The following is a 25,586-nucleotide window of genomic DNA, read 5'->3' as shown; positions in this document are numbered from 1 at the left end:
TTTTCAGCGCTAATTTTGCACTGCATTTCTTTAGTAGACGGTAGACGGGATTTACTAACGCCAAAAGAGGGTTTGCGCTGGTGCAAGCTGTTAGTAAATCTGGCCCTTAATGTGATTTGTTATTTAAATCCTGTCAGTTGATCAATAACGTGCAATGGGTGCTGCCACCGCAGCCAAAGCACGAAAGCACGTTTGAATTTAGCAGTGAACGTTCTGATTTTTCACCCTGCATACTGTACATACATGCATATATATATATATATTGCATTGCACTGATTATTTTGCCAGGGTGTACATAGAGGGTTGTATGGTGCTGGAACATTCTTCAAAATATCTTGTGAAAGAACGGGTTTGGAATATCATTAGGGTGAGCATTATGCATTATGTTTCCTTTAACACTTTCTGAAATGCATCCTGTAGATTTCTTCCCAAACCAGTGCAGAAAACAACTGAGTCTGGGCCTGTACGTGACTGTTATTTCCAACGCTTTCCTGCAGTGATGGAGTCTGCGTTGTTGCCAGGGGCGATGAGCGCGATGATGAAATTTGGGGTTGTCGTCTGTGTTTCTCTTATCGGCGATGCAGCCCGAATTTAAAACTCCAGAGGGGAGGGAGGTCAGGTAAGCTGTTGGATTGTGGGATACAGTGCTTAGGTGGTCAGCATTCCATTTAATCATGGCCGAACCCTCTGTCCAGCCAGCTCGATGATAAACGCGCAGAACGGCTGCTACGAGAGCGAGAAAAAGGCTCTCACTGAGGCCTTTGTCCGCCTGCGCCGATAAGAGAAGCACAAAGTAAATTAACACATGTGATGGGGGGCACAGAAGCCAACACACACCGCTGTGGGTATCAGAGATAAGATGTGGCATTGATGAATTGAATTTTATTTCCCATCAGCCCCTGCAGTCGGTGCAATAGAAAGTGCATTCCAAAATATTACCTGATGCAAAGATAGCCAAAAAGAGAAGCGCGTGTAATGGGAAAGAACCACACAAACGACGGGAATGAGCATTGGTTTCCACAAGCATGGGCATGTCTACTGTTATAGTGCTTTCACTGTCAGCGTTTCTTTTCATTTCCTTTTTTTTTTATTGAAAATTGACCTGACAAAGCAGCTATGGTACTTTTTCCCCCCTCTCTTTGTGGGGTTTGCAGGCCTGCAATAACCGAAAACTCACTGCTAAATGTCTAAAGCGTTATCAGTGCCGACACAGAATATGCAGACACAGGAACTTCGAATAGTTTTAATGAATAGTCCGAAAGTAAAAAGTCTTAACAAACTAAATTACAACAAGACATTTTAGCTGAGATAACACATATTCTCATAACAGTGGCCTGCTAACCTTTTGAAAGCAGCATCTGGGTGTCTTCTGTGGCGGGGTTGTGCCGTGAAAAATCATCGTTATGGTGCTGACACCTCCTAATGTCTAAATACCAGCTGCTGCACTAGAGGAAACACAAATATAATGGAACAACGTGTCCCAACAGGCAATGTGTCATCTCGGATTTTGTATTAATTCGTAAATATTTTACAACACGTTGTTTTGTGTTCGCTTCAGCCTGTTGGGCGAATCACGAGGTCGCCACGTTTGTGTAACATGCGTTCTGCTGGGCTGATGGCCTGATCTTGTATTTGCAAAAGTAAAGTAATGCTGCGGCTCTGATAACCATAGTTATCGCTTGAGTTCGCTGTTATTGATGATTATTTGATGGGATCGCACATTAAATAGGCAGCTGGTGGCTGGAATTGTCTCAAAAGCCTGAATCGAGCGACTAACGTTTACTAAAGGAATACCAAAAAACTATATAAATAATAGAAAACACATCATTTTTGCTGGCTGCATGCAAAAATAAACAGTGTGCTCAATGTAGTCCAAATCAAGAACAAATGCCTCTTATAGGAGCAGGTTTTGGTCAAAAAGACTCATGAGTAATTTGAGCTTCTCTTTATGCTTGCTGATTAAAGTTTATATGTGAATAAAAGCCTAAATTCAAATGTGGAATTAACCGCTCAATTCATATGGATTAGTTTTACAATGTTCTTAGGAACTTTTTGAAGCGTCAGAGTGGTAGTTGCGCAGCAGAAATCTCTTTTAGTTTTAAATATATGTATTTATTTATTTAATTAAATTTTATTTTATTTTATTGTAGCTTTATTTAAATTAACAAAAATATATACAACGTATATTATGTGTATTTGTTGTTGGGGTTTTTTCAAAGTGGAAAACACTGGATATTTTTGACAAATGCAAATAAACTGATAAAAATGTAAGTAAATATGAAGAAACCAACAAAAAATGGGGTCAGGCCGTTTCATTATTTCACTCTGTTGTTCTTCAGGGACCATGTTAATTGTGTCTTCAAACAAGCTCTTAATCTGTACTAGATTCAGGGTCACGTCAGAAACCCAATGATGCATATTTAGGGACACAAAAATTGTAAACTCTTGGAATATTCGAGTGTGTATGGGATATAAATCATAACAATATACACACATCTATACACATTGAAGGGCTCTAGTTTCGCTTGAGCCTGGGAGGCTCTTCCTTGTTTAGCCAGGGTGAGATAACACATACACGCTAAGCGGTACACTGTTAAATATGAAAAGAGGAATCCATTTCACAGTACACACACACTCAGGAAAAAACATGGAGCTTAAATATTGTAAGCATTATTCAAGTGGAAAACGATTTTCCACTTCAACAATGTTAATGCACTTTAATGACATATCATAAATTCCCGATGTTGTTCGCTTACACAAGGCCCAAAGTAATGACTTAAAAACAAATTAGCACTGAAACCTTAACACAAACCATATATATTTTCTGACATTAAGTGTGTATATGTTACATTTTTGCAGTTTTACAATTCCACAGAAGCTGGATTTGTGCCATAGATTAGTTATTTTCCACAGTAATGCATTATGATGTGCACTTTCCGTCTCTGTCGCTGAACAGCATCCTATAAAATCTTTTTAGATAACAGATTCATGCCATGCCATTTTTTTCAATCTTTGTATTTTTATTGCCCTTCCAAGAAAAGGGGCACATCCAATTCCTGACATAATGTTATATTTTCCTCTCTGCCTCCTCCGACAGTGAAAAACGCATCCATTCTTTAAAAGCCATGTGAAACCTGGAGGGCAAATAGATGTTGTCCCAGTTCTTTGCTTTGCTAGATACCATTTTTGATAATCTTGCCATAGATCCCGTCCCCTCCTGCCTTTCTTTGCTCAAAAACAGTGTTTCCCGTATTTTATGAAGAGATGTAATACCCGTGAAATGGGAAATAAAAGGCACATGACACTTTTACAGATCTCAGTGCGTCTCTGTTGCTCTTTCATTTTCTGGGAAGAAGGATGAGAAGAAAATTTCTATCGGTTTCTCCCTCTCTCTCTCTCTCTCTCTCTGTCTCTGCGACACCGTGTGGCCTTGATGCATGGTTTAAAAAAGCTCTGGTGCTGTACGGAAAATTGAAGAATGGTTCATTAGAAGGTCAAAGCACTTTACAGGCAGTCATGATTCTGTGAACTTGTACTGTATAATCTATACATCAGATCCTTCTCTGACCCCTGTGTGGTGATCTTGAAGATGGTTTGGTTAATTACAGTATGAGAGACTTGCGCTTTTGATGAAGAATAGCGACCAATCTAACAACCCTGTTACCCAGATTATTGTGAAGGGGAAAACGATTAAACAAATACAATTTTCTCTGATGTATGTGATTATAAGTTTATCGATAACTACGGATTAATATTTGGGATCAAAAAAAGATAGCCCCTACTGAATGACAGCTTAATTTAGGCTAAATTTGCAACCCTGTTACTGTTTCGTTTCGTTGTTTAATACGACCCACATTTTGGTTACAAGATTACAAAACCCTTCAACCCTGTTACCCATTCTGGCATAGTATATTTTTTTTCACCACATTGTAACCATGTAACATCATAAACATGATTTACTCTTAAGTTGGAAACACAAAGTCAGTGTATGATGTCTGATGCTGATTGTAAATAGTAATGTAAATTTTAGTATACATCACATCTGATAATGCACCACACTGAGTCAAATGTCCGACTCTGTTAAACAGCTGTATTTTTTGTGTGATGTTTGTTGCATACTAAGGTGTGCTAGTCGTGTTAGCATTGTGCTGTTTAATACAATCATTAATACACTGATCTATACATACAAATATCCACACACACACACTTATGGTTTGGTTTATTCTCATTTCACACATACTGCATATTGCATATTGGGTCCTGCTCTATAAAGCAATGGGTTTTCCCTCTTGTCTGTCCTTGTGAATGTCAGTGTGATGTGCGTGTGTGCGCACCTCCAACCGTGGGACCTGGAGAGATGTCAATATGGGATAAATTCAATTTGGCAAAGTGTGGTGTGCACAGTGCATTCTTTAGAGACAAAGCCCAGAGAGGAATAACAGGCCTCGTCTGAGGTAAAACTCCCAGGTTGGCTCTTTGGGATTCAAAGGAAGCTTGGCACTATTACCATTTATATTACAGGTATTAGAGGCCGTCTGCTTGCACCCTGCCCTTTCCCATCCTGAACTTGACAATAAACTCCACAAGACTGTTTCAGATTGTCTGCACGCTGTGGGTGGCAAGATTGTTTCTGATTCAGAAAAGATAGTGTTTTTTTTTTTTTTTAACAGTTTCGGTTCAAAGAGTGTGCAGCTACAAACTTAAACGATATTAAAATTGAAATAGCAATTGAGGATCAGAAAAAAATATGATATGGAAAATATTGGAGGTCCAATTAATCTGGATTTGATTTGCTCAAGAAAGCCACATCTAACAGCGTAAAATTAACATAACATGAAAAATAGCTTGTTTTAAATGCCTGTATAATGTAAACACAATATAATTGACCAAAAGTTAAAACAAAATTCGACAAATAATCTAAATGTTTTCATTTTACCCCATATACATATACAGTCAAACCAAAATGTATTCAGACACCTTGAGTTAAACTGTGTCAGAAAAAAAAATCTTAATTATGTCAGATAACACTTAAGCAAAACATGGTCAGGTCAAAGTGTCTGAATAATTTTTGGTTCCAAATTTTTATCAATTTTACTGGTAGTCCACTGTATGAAGAATTTTTGGGTATAATATGCCACAGTTTACTTTTATTTTGCTATCCTCACTTTCATAAATGAACTATAGTGTCCTGCACCCACTAGTAAAAAAATATATAAAAAATTGTCCAAATAATTTTTGGTTTGACTGTATATATTTTTTGATCCCCATTTCTTGTATTTTTTTTCTCCTTTATATATTTATTATTATATTTCATGTAATATTTTATTTAATTATATTTTATATAATGTTTATTGCTAATAAAAATCACAGAAATCATGGTGAAAACTCTATTTGTCCTGAATTCTGTAAAAGAAGGTGCAAAAAATGAATAGTTTGACAAACATTTTCTAATGGTTAAATCAACCCCTTTCCCTAACTAGTTTCAGGCACTCTTTTGATCTTTTTTCTGTAAAAGCACTCAGTAAGAGCTGTGGAGCGGGCATTCGGTCAGCGAGAGCAAGGACTGATGGGAAATCTTTAGGCTCAGCTCCCTGCGGACCGCAGCGCTCGTTTATCTCCTTTGCTTTCTCACGGTGACGGCCGTTGTTTTAAAGGGATAAAGTGCCGAAATCGATATATGTGTCCCGTCACTCAAATTCAACACTGAGAGGAATGGATCAGCTAGGGAAGGTCTCTGTGTATGTGTGTGTGTGTGTGTGGGTGTGTGTGTGTGTGTGTCTAAGTGTGTGTATATGCTACCGCAAGAGCATATGGAATATTTATTATGATGATCCATTATCTTGTCATCTACCAGCTGAAATGACTAGTTACACATGCATTAGACTTGAGTTCTTGTTGCATTCTTATTGTCATGATTTCTACTATTAAATATGTGATGAGAAAGATAGGTGTGTTCTCGTTTCTCTGAACATCTAACAATACAAACTAGACAACTGTTCATGACCTTGATTCCATTGTAGCCCTTGGCAAATTGGCAGAAGCATTTGATTGGCTGCCCCAGTTATTTTAGGTGAGCATTATTATCCTCTGAGGTCACATTTCTGGTTGATCTTGTGCAAAACCAGGGCTTCGTCCAAAATCGCAAACTCTCCAGAGTAGGTACTTATTTTAAACAAGTAATTGACTTCCCGACCGCTAAAACAGTATGATCTATATAGTATGAGTGTGTAGTATGAATGAAATCCAGATGCACTACATTCGCCATACTGTCATTGTCATGTGACCTATCAGCGTCAGTTGTTTCGCTTCACTGCCATTCGCAAATCCTCTCCCGTAGCGTCATGGGATAGTAAAGTGTTCATCATATGCACACTTCAGAATGTCGACAGAAGTAGTAGGTCATCTGTAAGCCTAATCTTTTATGAGTTCTGTAAATTCGGACATACTTCTTTTTTCACATACTGTTTTTTTTTCACCTATATATAGTAGGAAAGTATGCGATTTTGTAACGCATTTAACAAAAACTGTTTCTGATCTTGATTTCATCGCTATCTGAGGCACTTTAGCCTTGTCTTCTTCTGAGGTTACATCGTTCAGATGGTCTTTGTTTTTTGAACCGTCCCGAACTTGACATAATTTACATCCGAGACTGTGCGGGAGTTGATAGTGCAAGGGTCCGTGAGACAAATAGACAAGAGCTTATACACTTATCCAGAACATGTTGCATGTAGACTCGCTCTGCCACCTGCATTGTAATGTGGCCCAGTCCCAAAGAGGAAGTGCCAGTTTGTCAATATTTCATTTGCTCCTTGATTTTGAAAACTTGAGCCAGTTGCCTTTGTGCAAACACAATGTCCAATTCAGGGAAGGTTTAGAGCTCATAAAGATGGGTAATTCTCTTTATTTCTGGTACTCATTTATTATTTCTAATTCAAACCCCTTATTGACCTTGATGGATGGCTGAGCTGCAAACAAACACTGGGGACACAGATTGAGTCTTTTATAAAAACAAAAGCTAAATTAATTCAGCGGCCATGGCTAATTGGCTCCTGTTTGAATTGAGAGGCAGGTCAATATGTTTGCCCAGGAAGACAAAGAGAGAGAAACCCTGCCAATCTCCAACGTTCGCTTCTCTGTAAGCCAAAACGAGACGCTCCTGATTGGTTTATAATTAGCAGGTCAAAGGGCATTTCCTCCTCACGCTTTGAAGTTCTGAACAGCTGTTGATGGTATTTCTGCAGAACTTGTAGCAACAGGGAGCCCTTTGAGAAGCCATCAGCCAAAGGGAAGCGTAGTCCTAGACACTAACCTTGACCCTAACAGGAATGCGAGCAGAAAGGACGTAAAGACCTCGTGTGGTTTGGAGAAAGGGGTAGTTGTAGTCATTTTGGGAGATTTGAAAGCAATTCCCGCATCGAAGAACAGCAGGGCTTCTGCATTCAAAGGCCCTTCAATGGCAGATAGGCTTGTTTAGGTGTTGTCCATTGCCGGCTTGGTTCTCAGCAGGATTACCTTGCATGTTTTTCAGAAACAAAGGAACATAAGTAGCAAAGTTGGGCCTCCCCCGAGGCGCTGATGCCTGTTTTTTCCCTTTTCGTCCTCTATTTGGTGTCAGAAGAATTACAGTCTCTCCTCAGGAGAAGATCCTAGATGAATCCATTTGTTTACCTCAGGCTCTTTTGGCTTTGTGAAAGATGATTCTGTGGATACCCCCTCGGAGTTGTTACAAGGACAACTTCAGAGGTTTGATTGACCTTGCAGCCATATTTTCTTGTTTATAAAGTCATATTCTCATAGCCATTCTTTTAACGATTGATTGGGTCCATTTTTTTACCTTTTCTGTGCAAGAACTGCCCACTCAGTCAGGAAAATGTCATGTAAATGAGACCAACCACCATTAGCTTTGTTGTTATTGGAAGTTTGGGGGCAGGTTAGTCTCAGGGCAAAAAATCATTCAAATTATGGCTCAGCAATCTCTCCGGAAGGTTAAGTTTCCCTGCCCATGACTTCAGGACCTGTTATGTGTCTCAGAATCGAAGCACTGATATGGGCAGGTCTGCTCTGTAGAACAAAGCGAACAGGATGACAAGGTAGAGGAAGAAAGCTGATTGTAGATCAAGGCCCATCTCTCTGTAGAGCAGGGGAACTAATTTGGATCTTAGTCAGTGAATTCCCAATCATATTGTTCTTCAAAGCCACTTCAGGAACAGCATCTCTTAGAGAATTCTGTCACCATTAGCGGCTGCAGATCATTCAAAGTGACTTACAGTAACAAATTTCAGGGATGGTCCCCATGGAGCAGCCTGTGGTTAAGTGTCTTGCTAAAGGGCACAATCATTATAAAGCTGGATTGTGATCACAGTAAGCTGTCCAATTCCACCTCTTACCTTGGATTGAACCTGTATCCTTTGTATTAGCAGCCCAAGGCCTAAGCGACTCGGCTACATTCACCCGTGAACGTAATATTGTGCCTCACAGACCTAATTTTTCCCCAGTTGTAGTTATTTTTAGTGGGAGCTTTTGAAGATTATTCCATGTTAGAGAGACATTCTACCACACCGGAGGAGTATATACTGTACGACGCTGAAACATCTGTTATAGAGTGCATAACCAGCAAAGCGTCACTATTCACATATGTTCAAAATCATACACCTAGAGAAAAAAAAACTTGAAAATGAAAAATGTTTCTAAATAATTGCAGATGATTAAACACTCTTAAATTGTCAGTTGAGATTGACACATGAATTGGTTGAATTGCCTTAAATGGTTTAGACAGCTAACACACCAATTTGTGAACATTTGTGGTCTTGACCTTCTCAACTTTTTCCAAAATTTAAAATAACTTAATTTGTTAAATTGTTATTCAGTTATTCTAGTAATTACCTCAAATTACCTTCCTTTCTTAGAAATCATTTAATTTCTCAGAAATCCTTTGTATTCTTTCTAAAACAAGTAAAAATGTCATTCCATTTTCACAATTTTACACCAAATTTTAGTGTTGTATTTGTATGTTTATCGAGTATTCTAGAGCTCAAATATTCAATATCCTTTATGCAAGTTGCTGTAAGAAAATAGATCAAATAAATAATCAATAAATACAGTTCAAAACAATGTTTGGTCCCAAGTTGGTTGCTAGTACCTTCTGAAAGTCAACTTAATTCAGGCTACGCCATGTATTTTCTGGCGTAGGATTTTGTTTTATTTTTTTATTTGTTTTGTCTTGTTTTCAATTTTGAGGGTTATTTAATGTTTTAAGCTATTTAGAAAAATATTTCAATGAACAGTTTCAGAAACTACTAACCTCTGAACATTAATTGTCTGAGGCTGTAATTTTTACTGTATTCATGAAAAATACCATTTATTTCACATGAAAGATAAACAGCAACAGGTTAAAAATACTGGTAAACTATCAAGTTTTTTTTTATTCAGTTCATTAAAGCACACTTTCAAAAATGGAAAAAAATGAATAAGACATCCAGTCACTAACACTGAATAGTCATTTTGGATGAAGGACGTGTGCCATCAGGCTACTGAGCCTTGGAGTGTCTGCTTAAATGGAGATGTGCTTTGAATTCCTCTCAGCTGCCTGATTTCATTGACTCTTCTCAAAACAAAAAAATGTATATCTTTCCTGTACATTAGCATGTTCATATCCATCTGTTTTATGTGTGTTTGCACATTTGGCTAACAACGAGTGTATGCAATTGATATGTGTAACCAGAGCAGAGGATTTCACAAGTCGTGTCTGACCTGTGTGCTAATGAAACTCTGCTGAGATCTGCTTATACACACACAGACACACACTTACCTAAGTACATACAAGACACAGATACCTGTGAGTGACCTGTATGTTAACGATCTCAGAGAAGACATTCTCCCCTTTTCTCTCTCTCTCTCTCTCTCTCTCTCTCTCTCTCTCATTACATATTTGCTTTGGCTTCCTTGGGCTGTCATAGGTAAAAGCCTATGTGTGTTTATGTTTACACAGAAATGTCGATATTATTGTTCTTTGCTCCAGGTTTGTGAGCTGTTTGCATACAAGCTCTTTTTCCCCTTTATTTCCAATTGAAACAAGAAATGTGGGTGGGATATACTGAAACCATTAAAGGTCCCGGTTTTCGTAGTTTTTTGAAGCTTTGATTGTGTTTATAGTGTGCAATACAACATGTGTTCATGTTTCGCGTGTAAAAAAACACAGTATTTTTCACATAATTTACTTATCTGTATACAGCTGTTTCCACTGTCATAAAAACGGGCTGATGACTTCCTTGTTCTATGAAGTCCCTCCTTCAGAAATACGTAACGAGTTCTGATTGTGCCAGCGGTTCCTGTGTTGTGATTCAGCTTAGCAGCTTAGCGCACCTTGCCCGGAAAGTGCTGCACATAGTTTTACATGTGGATTATAATTTTCGGGAACCAAATTAAACATAAATTGTTACCATTGATCTCTAAGTACAGCGTCCCTGGGAAGGCCAAACAAAGGTGATTGGACTGCGGGATGAAAATAACAGCGTTTCGACGACATGGCGACAAACACACGCTACAAAAACAACTCTTGCTCTTCTCCGTGGGAGCGCAACAAGACCATGCCCCCTTTTTTGTGTATTCCTGTGGGCGGAGGTTAGTCAAAAAACTGTTTTAGTGACGTCATTAAAGAAGGAAGTAGAGGGATGTAGTCCAAACTGGCCGTTCGATGTAGGCGACTTCTGTTAAATAAAATATCGCGCTTGACATTGAACTTTGAGCTTTAAAATTTTACAGATTTTATTTATACTCTAACAACAACATTACACACTAACTAAAGTTTGAAACATGGGATCACGAAGAACGGGACCTTTAACTATTAACCATAACTGTCTGATTGGTACTGTACAAGCAAATACATACAACCAACTAACAAGCAGAAAATCATGTACGTAGCTAGTAGGAGGAGGGGCATTTACATTCTAGAGCATTTGATTGGATAAAAGTCTGTGTAGTACAAGATGAGTCATCAACAATTTTCAGTCTGTTTAACAGTAAGAGAAAATCTGTAAATTTAAGGCCACGTTCATACAACAGCAGAATACAGTTGTCAGTCCTGTATTTGAGTCCTTAATACAGTTACGTTCACATTAGGGTTGTTCCGATTCCGATACTAGTATCGGAAATACCACCGATACCAGAAAAAAATCTAGCATCGGTATCGGCGAGTAATTAAACTCATGTACCGATCCGATACCATTTTCTTAAACAATATCTAGTTGTGCCCGCTATCTTTGCTTAACGCAGCAAATCGGAAATCAATTCTTCTCAGAATGCAAACACAGGAAGTTGTGCTGTGTTGCCATAAGCAAGCACTGTTTAGAGCAGCGAAGAAGTGAAAAACAGGGTTATTTATTAGAAATAAAACTAAATAAGATGCTAAACGAATTAATTTAGAGTGAATCTGAAGCATACCTTTCTCATTCTGCACTGTTTCCATTTTCGAGACAAATACTAAACTATCAGAATGTTTATTATGTAAACTTTGTACTTCACTCGCATTATCGACATCATTCTTCACATAACAGCACAGTCAGGCGGTGGTCACAGGACGGCAGATTGTATTACAGAATTGAATTGAGCAGTGTAAAGTTTTATATGTTTGGTTGATTGTATTTTATTTTAATATTTAACAGCTGAGCTGCGATATCAAGTAAGCAATGCAAGAATTTGTGTGCAGTGGTCGCCGTCGCGACCACTGGAAAAATTTTTCCTAAACTGTACTTTGTAATTTATGGTTTATGGTCGTAATTTAAAAGCCAGACATAATTCATACATTTACAAAAGACATTTAAATAACGAAAATATGCAGAATGTCTGTTTCCTTTCCTAGATCGTTGGAGTGCGCCACAATGAACCACTTTCGTTTTGTTAATATGTAGACCTAATTATATGGTGAAATATTTCGCGTAGCCTATAGGCCTAAATATTCCCCTTTGTTGTATATGTGTTATGTTACCCTATAGTTTTATTCTGAACCGCTGCGTGAGGTGGCGTTGTGTGAACTCATGTTCTACATATCCTGTAATTTTCGCTGGTTTCAAAACGCACAACAAGCTGCATATTAGCCTACTTGACATTCATTTTCACTTAAATGCAGGCCTAATGGTGACATATATCATCGGAAAAACTAATGCCAGGGCATTGCCATTCTAACTTACCTAACCTATGATGACTGAGCGCGTCAGTGCAGGCATATCTCACTTTAGAGCGGCAGCGCGGGCATTTCACTCACGTTGGATGCGTCAGCGTCACATTTGCATAGGCTGTACTATTTGAATTTGTGATTGGTTGACTGCCAAATCAAAATATTAAATAGAACAAAAAATAACGTTATTAACCGGTTAATGGCCATTTCAAATGAGCGTTTCTGTTCAAAATGATTAAATCTGATTGAGTTTCCATTTCTGGTTACGTTCTGGTCAAAATTTCGTTCGTTTCCGGTTTTCATTTTCGTTCCTTGAACCGGTTCAGAGCCCTGCACCCTGGTATCGGATCAGTACTCGGTATCGGCGGATACCCTGAGCTCAGGTATCGGAATCGGTATCGGGAGTGGAAAAGGGGTATCGGAACATCTCTAGTTCACATGCAGTACGGTTATTTACGGGTGTGAAATCAGCATTCTATAACCGAACTCACACCTGTAAATTTTCAGGACTCACAACCGCGTTCTTGGAATATTCGCAGTGTGTGAACGGAACAGGACTGGACAGCTAGTTGTCTGTCACGTCATACAGTGCGAGAGAGAGGTGTTTTGTGTGTGGTTTGGCTTTCAGTAACTTACAGCGACAGAGATACGAGCTGTGCGTCATCTTAAGGTGTTAGAGCCAGTCACTGTTCTACTGGAGCGGCTCATGTCAGTTTTGTGTTTCTTTTCAAATGCCGTGTATGCGCGTGATGTCGCAAAAGACTCCGGCTGGCACGTGTTTACATGCTGCTGTTGGTTAATGAAGTTTTGATGGATGAACTCACGGTTCAGTTAGTCTCTTGTCATGTGAAAGGTGATAATACTTTTCAGTTTATAGACGTTGCCATCTTTTATATTACGTTATCACTGTCGTCATGGTTACTAGTAAGAGAATACAGGCTTGACACTCACTGCACGTTCATACAGGCAGTGTTCCAAACGCTACTGTAAGTTGCTGTGTGAACGAGACATTTCGAGACTCACATCTAAGTAAATGCGGTTAAGTAAATAAGTAAATGCGGTTGTCAATCCCAAAAAAATGACTGTGTGAACGTGGCCTAATTGTGCATATCTGATTATAAGGAATTTAATCAACTGTTAGGAGTAGAAGAGCATATAAAGTATATGGTTTCAGTGTTTACGGACATCGACTAAAAGCCATATAAAATTGACTAAAAAATATAATACTTAAAAGCAACACAAATAAAATTTCTGTTTGAGCTATAAATTTGCTTTTGCAATATTAGGAACCTTGGTGTTATGTACCAGATGCAGCCACAATGATAGCATGTTTTTCATGGTTGCAGGACATTGCTATGTTGGTGGTAAGACGGTCAGTCAAAAATCGATTATATTTGTAATACCAGAACCCAAGTATCAACAATAATGATGAATAATACCCTTAGTAATCACTACTAATGATTGTGTAGAACTGTTTAACTGCATAAAGCAGTTGGATGGGTTATCCATCATATTGCGCTTTTATTGTATTTATTCATCTATTTTACAAGGCTTTAGCACGATACTCTATTATTGTAAATTCTGCTCCATTGCATTTTGATTGAACGATGCCCTTTAGTGTCTTTGTGTGTTTGCGCGTGTGTGTGTGTGTGTGTGTGTGTGTGTGTGTGTGTGTGTGTACTACTGTTTGAGTTTATGTTGTGTTATAAAGGTGACCTGACACAAAGTTCACCTCTCTCTCTACTGCTATAATTTTCTCTCTTTCATGAATCAGAATAAATTATTGACATTTCTGTAATGAAGCCGCTGGTGGTTTAGTGTTTAGCATAGTCTATCACCTTCCCTCCCCCACCCCACACACACACATGATTCTCATGACTCTCATGAATATTAGCTTTCATAGACTTAAACAGAGCAACTGAGTACAGTGCAAAGATCATGGATATGTTCAGAATGCCATAGTATCATACTACTCATTAGGGCTGGGCGATATGGCCAAAAAATATTCATATCTCTGTATTTTTTGTCTGAATGGCGATATATACGTATATATCTCAGTATCTTTGCTTTGATTTTTCCCAAATTACAATAGTCACTTTACAGTTAGCCTACTGCTATCACAAAAATACACTTATTTATAGGTTTAAATTTCTACATATGGCATATTTATTGTTCAACAACAAATATTTTAGCAAAATGTATATTTTAGTCAGAATTATGGTGCTCCGTCTGTTTGACGCGCATGCGTTCGACGGCACTCTTTCACTGAAGTGTGTTTAGCGGAAATTAACTCGCTTACATAAGGCTCGTCCACTCCTGACAAGCAAAATGGAAATATTTGCATGACTTTCTAACATTTACAGATGGAGAATATATCTGTGAAATGTAAGTTATGTACTGAGGAAAACACCATAAACGCATTAAACAGCGCAAGTATCTGTCAGAGCATCTGACGAGGTAAACTGCTTTAATCTATACGTGTTAATGATATCTTACGAGTTATTTTAAAGTCCTTAATATTAAGCATGTCTCATGTTTAGGACAAATTGTATTCTGCATTTTATCCACAGCTGAACTCTGTCCTCCGCTATTTTTCAGATGTGCTCCAAACTGTATATGGATATGAACGGTATTGCCTCATTCCATATCGTATATAAAAATATACAAACTCGATATACCGGCCAGCCCTACTTCTCATACACTATTTTGCTTGTATGTATACTGTGCACAGTATGCAAATTATCTTTATGCATGTAATACCTGAATGACCTACTACTGTACATTTACACTATTATTTATTATTTTTTCAGGGTCTACAGTCAGGGTTATTATAGTAAAACTATGTAACAAGTAAACTACTATGTAACACTGTAAACACTTGATGATATTCGAGCATTCGATGGTCCTGTACTTAGCCTCTCTCTTTAAGAGCTTGCGACTAATGTACAGCACCGGCCGCTCCTTCTCCCTCTATCTCCTGGGACAGGACCGCTCCCAGCCCCCTGTCCGACATGTCAGTCTGTAACAAGAAGTGGGAGAGAAAAGTCAGGAGAATGTAATAGCGGCCCTGCCACACAGAGCAGCCTTTACTTAAGTGAAAGCCTGCTGACACCGCTCCGTCCAACTGAACCTGGATCTGGTGCCTCCTTTTTAGTGAGATCAGTCAGCGGGCTGATGAGGTCCTAATAATTAGGCACAAACCTTCTATAATATCCCGCCAGCCCCAGGAACTGTCTCACCTCCTTTTTTGGTCTTGGGTCTCGGCAAGTTGCAATCACTGCCGTCTTATCAATTTGGGGACGCACTTGACCCAACTATGACCCAAGTGGAAGCCCAGATACCTGACCTCCACCCACCCAACTGCACACTTCTTCGGGTTGGCAGTCAGCCCGGCCACCCTCAGCGCTCTCAGGACGGCTTCGTACATGGCTCCATATGCCGCTGCCAATTTTTGCTATAAATGACGATGTCATCTAGATAGGCAGCAGCATATGCAGCCTGCGGCCGAAGAATTCAGTCCATGAGACGCTGAAAAGTGGCCAGGTGCCCCGAACAACCCGAAAGGAAGAGTAACAAATTGGTGTAATCCAATAAGGCGTTGTGAAGGCTGTCTTTTCTTTGAATAGAGGTGATAAGGGGATCTGCCAATACCCTTTTGTTAAATCCAGTGTTGAATAAAAACGAGCGGTGCCTAGCCGATCAAGCAGTTCGTCAATCCTCGGCATTGGATACGTGTCGAATTTCAACACAGCATTTACTTTGCTGTAATCCACACAGAAAACGAACAGAGCTGTCTGTTTTAGGTACTAAAACTATCGGGCTCACCCAATCACTGTTGGATTCTTCTATTACTCCCATCTCGAGCATCGCCTCTAATTCGGACTGAACCACCTTTTTTTGTGTTCAGGTAGTCGATATGGCTGGCTGTGCACCACCACGCTGGGCGCAGTGTCAGTATGGTCAGTCTCAATATGGTGCTGAATGAGATTTGTTCGACCGGGTAGGGGTGAGAACACGTCGGCAAATTCTGCCTGCAACTTGGCTACATCAGTGATCTGGTGAGGGCGAAAGATGATCTCCCCCGAGGCCAGAAGCGAGTGATTGTGTTTTAGTACTCACTTCTGGCCCGAGATCTTCTTCTGCACTGATTATCGTTCACTAGCATCACTGATTCCGCCTCACTCCATTTTTTTAAGGAGGTTGAGATGGTAAATTAGACGTGCCCCACTCCTATCCGTTCGAACTACCTCATATTTGAGATCCATAACTCGCCGTGTGACCTCGAAGGGTCCTTGCCACTTCGCAAGTAATTTGGAACTCAACGTACTAATACAAGGACTTTATCTCCCGGTTTAAATTCTCTTAGTTTGATGCCCCTGTTATACAACCAGGTGTGTTTGTCCTGAGCCTGTAACAAATTCTCCATTGAGAGCTGCCCCAAAGTGTGGAGTTTTGTGCACAGGTCCAGTACATACTGAATTTCGTTTTGACGAAAGGTCCTTCCTACAGATTTTGAAGGTCCTTCCTCCCAAGTTTCCTTAAGAACTAAAACCCCTCAAGGCTGACGTCCATAAAGTAGCTCGAAGGGGGAAAACCCTGTGGAGGCTTGCGGGACCTCGCGCACAGCGAACAAGAGGGGTTCCAACCATGTATCCTAATTTTCGGTGTCTTTGTGAACGAACTTACAAATCATGGTTTTTAAAGTGCGATTAAATCGTTCCACCAGCCCGTCTGTTTGTGGATGATAGACGCTGGTGCGAATCGATTTAATGCCCAATAATTCATACAGTTTGCGTAAAGTACGTGACATAAATGTCGTGCCTTGGTCAGTGAGGATCTCTTTTGGGATCCCCACTCGGGAGATTAAGCGAAACAGAGCGTCCGCGACACTTTTTGCAGAAATGCTGCGGAAGCGCCACTGCTTCAGGATATCGTGTTGCATAGTCCACCAGAACTAATGTAAAGCGATGCCCTTGTGCAGATTGTTCTAATGGGCCAATGAGGTCCATCCCAATTCTTTCGAAGGGGACCTGCATTAAAGGAATGGGGCGCAAAGGTGCTTTTGGTGCGGCCGGCGGATTTACCAGCTGACATTCACGACAAGACGCGCACCACCTGCGCATGTTCTTCGTGAATGCCCAGCCAAAAGAATCGGGCCATGAGACGATTTAAAGTGGTTGTCTGTCCTAGATGTCCAGCCATAGGATTACAATGAGCCGCCTGGAAAAGCATTTCCCGGCGACGGCTTTTTGGTATTAATAACTGGGTTGTATCTTGTTTTGTCTGAGTGTCTTGTGTCACCCGATACAACCTGATCCTTCAAAATAGCAAAATATGGGTAGGAAAGCGGCCGATCAGGTTAGAGAAGTTGACCGTCAATAAAATGGACCTGTTCAAATGCATGGACATCCGGGACCCTGGATCAATGTTCCCACCTCCATCATTGGGCATCTGTCAATAAAATGCTCCAGGTCCCCTGCAATGCCAGCAGGCCAGCCCAGACCTACTCGCCACTCTAGTGGCAGGAGATGGATCAAGCGATTGGCATGAAGAGAGCAGGGAAGAAGAAGCGGCAATGGTCCCGGTAGTGGTCAGCCCCCTCTGGCCGGAGCTCTCGAGCCACCAGAATATTCTGGAACAGGCCCACCCCACCCTCTGGGTGTGACTCTAGGCGGTCCGGGAGGTCCAGACCTAGGGAGAGGGACAGGTCGAGGAGAAGAGGTAGGGGAAGAAAACAAAGAGGAAGAGAGAGAGATTGCTGGTAGGGTTTTGCCGACCCCTGGGCACGCCGCCATCTGGTCCTCCGCCAACTGGATGGCCGAGTCCAGCGACGTCGGGCGGTGGCACTGGACCCACTCGGCTGCCCGCCAGGGCAGCTGCGTAACGAATTGTTCCAGCACCACCCGGTCGATGATCTGCTCGACGTCACTTCCCTCAGCCAATAGCCATTTGCGGCAGGAGTCCAGAAGCTGTTGAGCCATCACGAAGGGTCGGGCCACTCTCTCCCAATTCCAGGGACCGAAATCACTGGTGGTGTTGTTCTGGGCTCCGGCCGACCCGCTGTAAGATGGCTCTTTTCAGATCGTCAAAGACCAGGAGATTCTGGACAGGCAGTTGTTGGGCGGCCACTTGCGCCTCTCCCGCAGCAATGGAATGAGGTGCACCGGCCATTGATCCCGTGGCCACCCACCTGCCTCTGCGGTCTTCTCAAATAGGTCCAAGAATGTCTCAGGATCATCCTGAGGCCCCATCTTGTTCAACGGCAGGTGGGTGGGTGTGGCTGGGTGTGCTGATGCTTCTTCCCGAACCTCCCCGTCCATCCAGCTCCGGAACCTCTCGCGGTCCTCTTGTTGTGCCTGGACGATCGCCTGGAAGCGACGCTTCTGGTCACTTCGCATGTCCAGCAACGCATGGTGTTGTTCCTGATGGAGGACCGCGAGGGATGAGATGACGTCCGCAAACGGCGAAGCTGACGGAGTTTGCATGGCGGCGGCTGCTTCTTCCTTTCCGGGTTTCGGCACCACTGTAACAAGATTCAAATAAAATGAAGGAAGAAGACAAGGTCGGCTTTGACTGAGACTCGTGTTTTTTTTATTTCCAATAAAACAATAATCAAAAACAGAACATAAATCCGCGCTAAGTGTGCTGTCAAACTCAGTCCTTTCAAATCAAACGTCCCGCTCTCCAGAGCTCTCACTGCACAGTCCAGCACCGTGAGTCTGCAGCCAGTCTCTCTCCTCCTTCTCATTTCCCAGGTGGCTTATATGGTCTCTTCACGCCAGTTACTGAAACAAGACACAGGTGTTTGTCATTTGTACTTGACCCACTTACTCACCGCTTGTCTACTGACTCTCTCTCCAGTCACAGACCTCGCTGAATCACGCCCCCCTTGCCACAAACTAAAACCATACATAATATACTAAACCATAAAAAAAACATTTTACCTTATACAATGCCAGTATTCCAACTGTCTTAAACAATCATTTAGAATGGTTTCTGCTCTTCCTTATCTCACTGTAAAGACTGACATGTCTTTCATTTGATCCACAGCGTAATGTTAGTCTCGTATGGAGGACACGTCACAGTCTGTCACCTCTTCTCCTGCTTGAATACAAACAGACTACAGACAGCTTCCAATAGCGAGAGGTTAAGATACTCACACCCTGTTATGTTAATCTCCCTCTCCCTCTGCTGTTTACTTTCATTTGAGAGCGTGTTCTCAGAAATTGCCCAGATATTATGTCATTAATCACTGGCTGTAAGATACAACACTGCGGATGGAGGCGTTAAGCTCAGGCCCGTAGGCTCGTGAATTCTCTAGCATGCGCGGTACGATCTGTGATCATAAGCTATGAGGGTGTTTGAGACTGAATTAGATCAAAGTTGGCCTCGTGTAAGGATTACAGAGGCGAGAAAAATTCAGGAGGCATAATATTGACAATGCTAACGGGGAAAAACAAGCCAATGTGGTAGGCAACAATGATTTCTTTCTTGATTTTAAGAGCTTTGGACTGGGGGCTATATATGTAATGCTACTGATCTTTTATGTGGAGATTTATTGTTGTTGTTTTCGTTTGAACTGTTGATTAATTTCAGCTAGGCATGTGACTGTATCAAATTTTCATCTTGTGATAATTGCTGAAGCTTTTATCACGGTATACGGTATTGAAATAAGTTGCAAAAGAGTGTTGTCATAATATAACAGGTTTAATAACTGTTTTCTCATAACAAAAAGAACTCTTTAGACTTTTTTGTGTATTGATTTATTGTATTTTTATGTTCAAAGTAAACAAATGTTTCATTCAAACAGATTAAATTGCAAAAGAATTACAAGAGAACAATAGGTAATACTTTACATTTAAAGGGATAGTTCACCCAAAAATGAAAATTTGAAGTTTATCTGCTTACCCCCAGGGCATCCAAGATGTAGGTGACTTTGTTTCTTCAGTAGAACACGAATGATGATTTTTAACTCCAACCATTGCCGCCTGTCAGTCTTATAATGCGAGTGAATTGTAACACAATTTGTAAGAGTCAAAAAATATGCATAGACAAATCCAAATTAAGCCCTGCGGCTCATGACGGTACATTGATGTCCTAAGACACGAAATGATCGGTTTGTGCGAGAAACCAAACAGTATTTATATCATTTTTTACCTCTAATACACCACTATGTCCAACTGCGTTCAGCACTCGCTTAGTGAGGTCTGATCGCGCTCTGACAACTGCAGTAATGTCTAGCACTCATTGAAGTATAAGCGCGAGACATCACTGCCATTGTCAGAGCGCGATCAGACCTCACTAAGCGATTGCTGAATGCAGTTGCTGAACTATCCCTTTAAGGTCCCATTAGTTAAGGCATTAACTAATATTAACAATAAGCAATTGCTACATTTGTTACAGAAGTTATTCTTTGTTAATGTTAAAAATAGCTACAACTGATCATTGTTATCTCAGGTCCATTAAATAATACAGTTACAACTTTTGATTTTAATAATATATTATTAAATGTTAAAATTAACATGAACAAAGATGAATAAATGTGACCCGTCACGGAAACCAGGGACACAAGTCGGCAGCACAACTAATGAGCAAACTGAGACAGAAGCGTTTTTTTTTTTTTTTTCAAAATTGGTGATTTTCGTTTTTTTGCAGAATCTGTTAGTTGAGATCACGAAGAAGCATCTCCGTGTTTTAGGTAGCAGTATTGGTTTATTTAAAAGCGTACATTTTGAGGTTGAAATCGGCTTGTTGTTCTAGGATTCTATCTCACAGTAGGGGCGTGTCATTGTCTGTTTGTATTTCCATACTGGAATCGGATACGCCGGCTTTTGTTTCTTTTGTTATTGCCGCCGCCCTCCAAGGGAAGCATGGCTACTTATTTATGTAGCGCTCTGGCCGGCTCTAGCTGATATCAAAATTTAATGAAGATGGACGCCGCAAAGAATATCGCAGACGAGCTGAACCGTGGCCGCTACACCAAAAATGTTTTGAAGTACAACATACGGCTGGATTCTTTAGCTGCGGAAAAAGAGTGACAGGACATGCGAATTATTGGACATTTAGAGGCAAACAGACGCATAGTAGTGCAAACTTCGGAGATGGTTACATCCACAAAGAAGACCCCGACAAAGAGAAAGTGTGCCCGAACAACTTATTTCATTGGAGGCAATGAGATCTTTTCTGTTTCTTATGGGGTGAGTTTCCATAAACATCAAAGTTTGTCGTTTTGTGTTCATTCTAAGAACACGTAGGCTACACGTTATCTTATGTGTCTTTTGCTATTAGCTTGCTCAGGAGTTTCGTTTTAATTGTAATCGTTAGCATCGTATCACTTGCCAAAAACCCCCATTACTATAATGGGCTTTTTAGATGGTAATGTTAGCATCTGCTATTAATTTGAAAAACGCTTCAACTGCTTGAATTGACTGGTGTGAATGACTTAGCTCATGTAAACCTTACTATTCTTAAATTAAATGTGACGCTAATAATTTTAGCCAGTTACTACTTAATATTCTTAACAAGGATTTACTAATGTAATAGTAAATGTATCAGATAAAATTCCTACGTAAGTAAAAGTATAAAGTATCCGTAGCCGTAAAATGTGCGTTATAAGTCAAAAGTAAAAGTATTTATTGAAGAGTTTAATGTACAGGATTTGTTTAATCCTTTGACTCAAACCAGGTCTAACCACTAACTGAGGTCTAAACCAGGACTATACGGTTATCACAGAATCCTGTTCAAAAAGTCCTAATGTCAAAAAAGATCAATTACTGACATTTACAATGCACATTATCCTTTATTATTAATAGTATGCGGTCCGATTTTTCCCGTTGCGTCTGTCGTTGCTATGCAACCATGCAGCTTTACATGGGGTATGGCTTATCTAAATGAGATGTAAATGAGCCCTTTTGTCACTCCCAGCAGGTGAGAACAGGCGAGAACTGCAAAATTAGAGGTCATTTTCTGCCCTTTGAGCATTTTTGAGTGCCTACCTTCAAATGGCCACAACTTCTACAAATATTATCAGATTTCCATGTGTTACACATCGTTGGAAAGCTTGGAGACTACACTTTCAGAATCGGTGAATAACTCAAAATGCCCCAGAACCGACTTGTGTCTCTACTTTCCGTGACTGGTCACAAATGCTTTAGAAGTATTTTTCATTCTTAGTTTGTTAACTACTGAATTAACTAATGTTAACTAATGGAGCTTCATTGTAAAATGTTACCGAACAATAACAAAGAATCGCAACTTTTTTAATCAATATCTAGGGCATTTTAGTCCAGATTAAAATATAAAAATGTTTAAGTTTGAAAATAAATAGACTTAAGTCTTTATTTAAGAATTTGACGCTGTGATGAACCATTGCAAATACAAAAATCTGAATGGCTGTTTGAAACATTTAGCGGGGTAACTGCTGCGTTTCTGCTGTTCCATCAGTGTGCATGCCTTTTTGATGCAGAATACAGAGAGGTTGTGCATGTTAAATGGTTTATGGGAAAAGCATTCTTAAAGGGTTAGTTCACCCAAAAATTCTGTCATTAATTACTCATCCTCATGCCGTTTCACACCCGTAAGACCTTCTTCCGTCTTCAGAACACAAATTAAAATGCCCAGAAAGCTACTAAAGACATATTTAAAACAGTTCATGTGACTACAGTGGTTCAACCTTAATGTTCTGAAGTGACGAGAATACTTTTTGTGTGCCAAAAAAAAACAAAATAACGACTTAATTCAACAAAATCTAGTGGTGGGCGATTTCAAAACACTGCTTCATGAAGATTTGAAGCATTACGAGTCTTTTGTTTCGAATCAGTGGTTCGGAGCGTGAAAGTCACGTGATTTCAGTAAACGAGGCTTTGTTACATCATAAGTGTTTCGATTGCGCCCACTACAGACTGAAACACAAGGGTATAAATACACAGAGAAATGAGGGATAATGAGGAACAGGTGCAGGTGATTAGTTGACATGGTGACTACCAAGGGTAGCTATAGAAACAAAGGTAAACAGGAACTAAACCACAGGAACTGAACACAGGCACAGCAAGGACAAAAGAACATCAAAAAAAAAAAAAAAAAAAGTCCTGAAACGAAGACACAGTGGAATCGTATATATATATATATATATATATATATATATATATATATAATTTTTTTTTTTTTTTTTACAAATATGATTAATTATTAATTCAGTAGTATCATTACATTTTTGTGGAGTTGCACAATATAAAATTTTACAACCCAAATTAACTTTGTATTACCATGAAAAGGTCAAACCATGTGATATTTTATGGTACTACTACTTATTGATCTTGACACAGAAGTTCTAAGGGGTCCTCTCTCTCTCTATATATATATATATATATATATATATATATAATTTTTTTTTTTTTTTTCTTAATATTATTATAATATTGTCAATAACAAAACTACTTAATAATGTTTTATTTTCAAGAATGAGCCATTGCTTTTTGTTTTTTTCTGGTATATCAGGATCGTATTTTTGACTTCACTGTATGTCCCAAAATATCACAATAATTTTGAATTCAGAAATTAAAAACATTCTCATCACAGAAGAGCTGTAATCAAGTGATTTCATGTATAAATTGCATTTTTAATACACTGACAGCAGTAGTCACTCATCCCTAATTATCGCCATGACAACAGAATGATGAAGTGTCTCTGGTTGGAAGGGAAGTTCTTTTCAAAATCTTCGAATTTCCAGTCCTTCTAAATCTTTGTTTTTAGCTGATGTTTATTATTTCCATTGTTTCTAAGTGTCTCTGACGCTCCACAGGACTTGCTGTTTCTCCATTGTTAAATCTACGCCTTTTATTGACGCAGAACTGATGGCTATCTGTCAGCGAGAATATCGCTCATCTTTGTTGTCTTTTTTGGAGCGTTTTTGTGGGAAAAGGTATTGACAATGGAGAATAACAGAAAGCCGCTGCCAATTTAGACAGGAGTTGTGGTCCGTGGAGAGTTGAGCACATTTATTAGCCTGATCTACTGCCAAAGATCCCATCAAAGTGATAAGAGGATGGACAGGGCCTGACGTTTGGACTGGAAAGACGAGGAGGCCGAACGCTCTCGGGAGATTACAGGATGAGACGGATTAGAGGCCATGAGATTATGAGATGTTAGCTTTGATAATGGACTATGTGTGTTTTGTTAGCGATAATGTAAGAATTACAATCTGATTGCCTAAAGATCTCAGACTAACAAGATTCTCACATTTCTCTCTCTCTCTCTTTCACACAGATGCAGATCTTCATGTATAACTCAGATGACTTTGACAGTCTTAACACAGCCATACGGGAGAAGCGAGTAATTGCGGCCATGGCTGTCTTCTTTCAGGTGAGAGCTTGCTCGTTTCAAAAGCGACTTCATGTTCGGCTGCTGAGCTTTGTCAGTGTTAAGTGCCAGCATTAAAAAGCATTGATTTTGTGAGGAGGTTTTCTCTCGTCCCATTAAGTTTGGTGATACTGAAGCTTCACACTCACACTGCTCTGTTTTCTATATGGAAAAACACACACATATTCGCTCCAGTTCTGTGCTGTGCTTTTGTCAACCCTGCTGCGATAATCACAAAACAGCAATTTAAGGCTCAGTCTTCTACTAGGAATTGTGTATGTGTGGGTTTGTATACTCATCTCTCACATTTTAAAAATTACACACGTGTCAGTGCTGTAATAATCCAGAGTTCAAAAGACTCTTCAAACAGTCCAAAAAACAATTGGCAGGAAACACGTGTGTGTGTGTGTGTGTGTGTGTGTGTGTGTGTGTGTGTGTGTGTGTGTGTGCGTGCGCGTGCGTTTTTGTGACACATCAGGACACAAATTTGTATAATAACATGGGTATGACAAGGAGAGGGTGACTTATGAGGACATTACCCCATGTCCCCATTTTTCAAAAGGTTTATAAATCATACAGAATGAGTTTTTGTAAGAAAGTAAAAATGTGCAGTTTCCTGTGATGGTTAGGTTTAGGGGTAGGGGTAGAGTAGGAGGATAGAAAATACAGTTTGTACAGTATAAAAACCATTACGCCTATGGAATGTCCCCACAATTCACAAAAACGACACAACGCAGCGACACACGATAAAAGGTATGTTTTCCATGTTAATCTGAGTTTTGTCCTAACCAGCCATGACGGCGACACGCGAATATTCTATTTTAGAAACGGTTTCTATTTCTCTGCGACATCGCGGCTGAAACAGCAACACAAAGTTTGGCATCTAACGTGAGTTTGAATATCGTTCTGTGTTCCCAGTTTTTAGCTGTAATGAAAACAACACTGGATAATTCACATCAGATCTTGAAAATAAATAAATGGGCACAAGAATGTTCAAACTGTCAACTCAATGCGAACAAACAAGTGTATTCTATGACAAAGATTGGTTCAGTCACTC

The 25,586-nt window shown here is 39.9% G+C and overlaps 1 protein-coding gene across 1 annotated transcript in view; it reads left to right on the top strand.

The window, feature by feature from the left end:
- The window catches only part of ptprga (protein tyrosine phosphatase receptor type Ga), a 321,286-nt gene that overhangs the window by 207,927 nt on the left and 87,773 nt on the right, over positions 1 to 25,586 (top strand). Inside the window, 1 exon segment of the mRNA XM_048172553.1 lies at positions 24,437 to 24,532. Coding sequence (XP_048028510.1) covers positions 24,437 to 24,532 — 96 coding nt within the window.

This window comes from Megalobrama amblycephala, linkage group LG21, assembly GCF_018812025.1.
Source record: "Megalobrama amblycephala isolate DHTTF-2021 linkage group LG21, ASM1881202v1, whole genome shotgun sequence".
NCBI classification, from domain to species: Eukaryota; Metazoa; Chordata; class Actinopteri; order Cypriniformes; family Xenocyprididae; genus Megalobrama; species Megalobrama amblycephala.
This window is presented reverse-complemented; position numbering and strand designations above follow the sequence as displayed.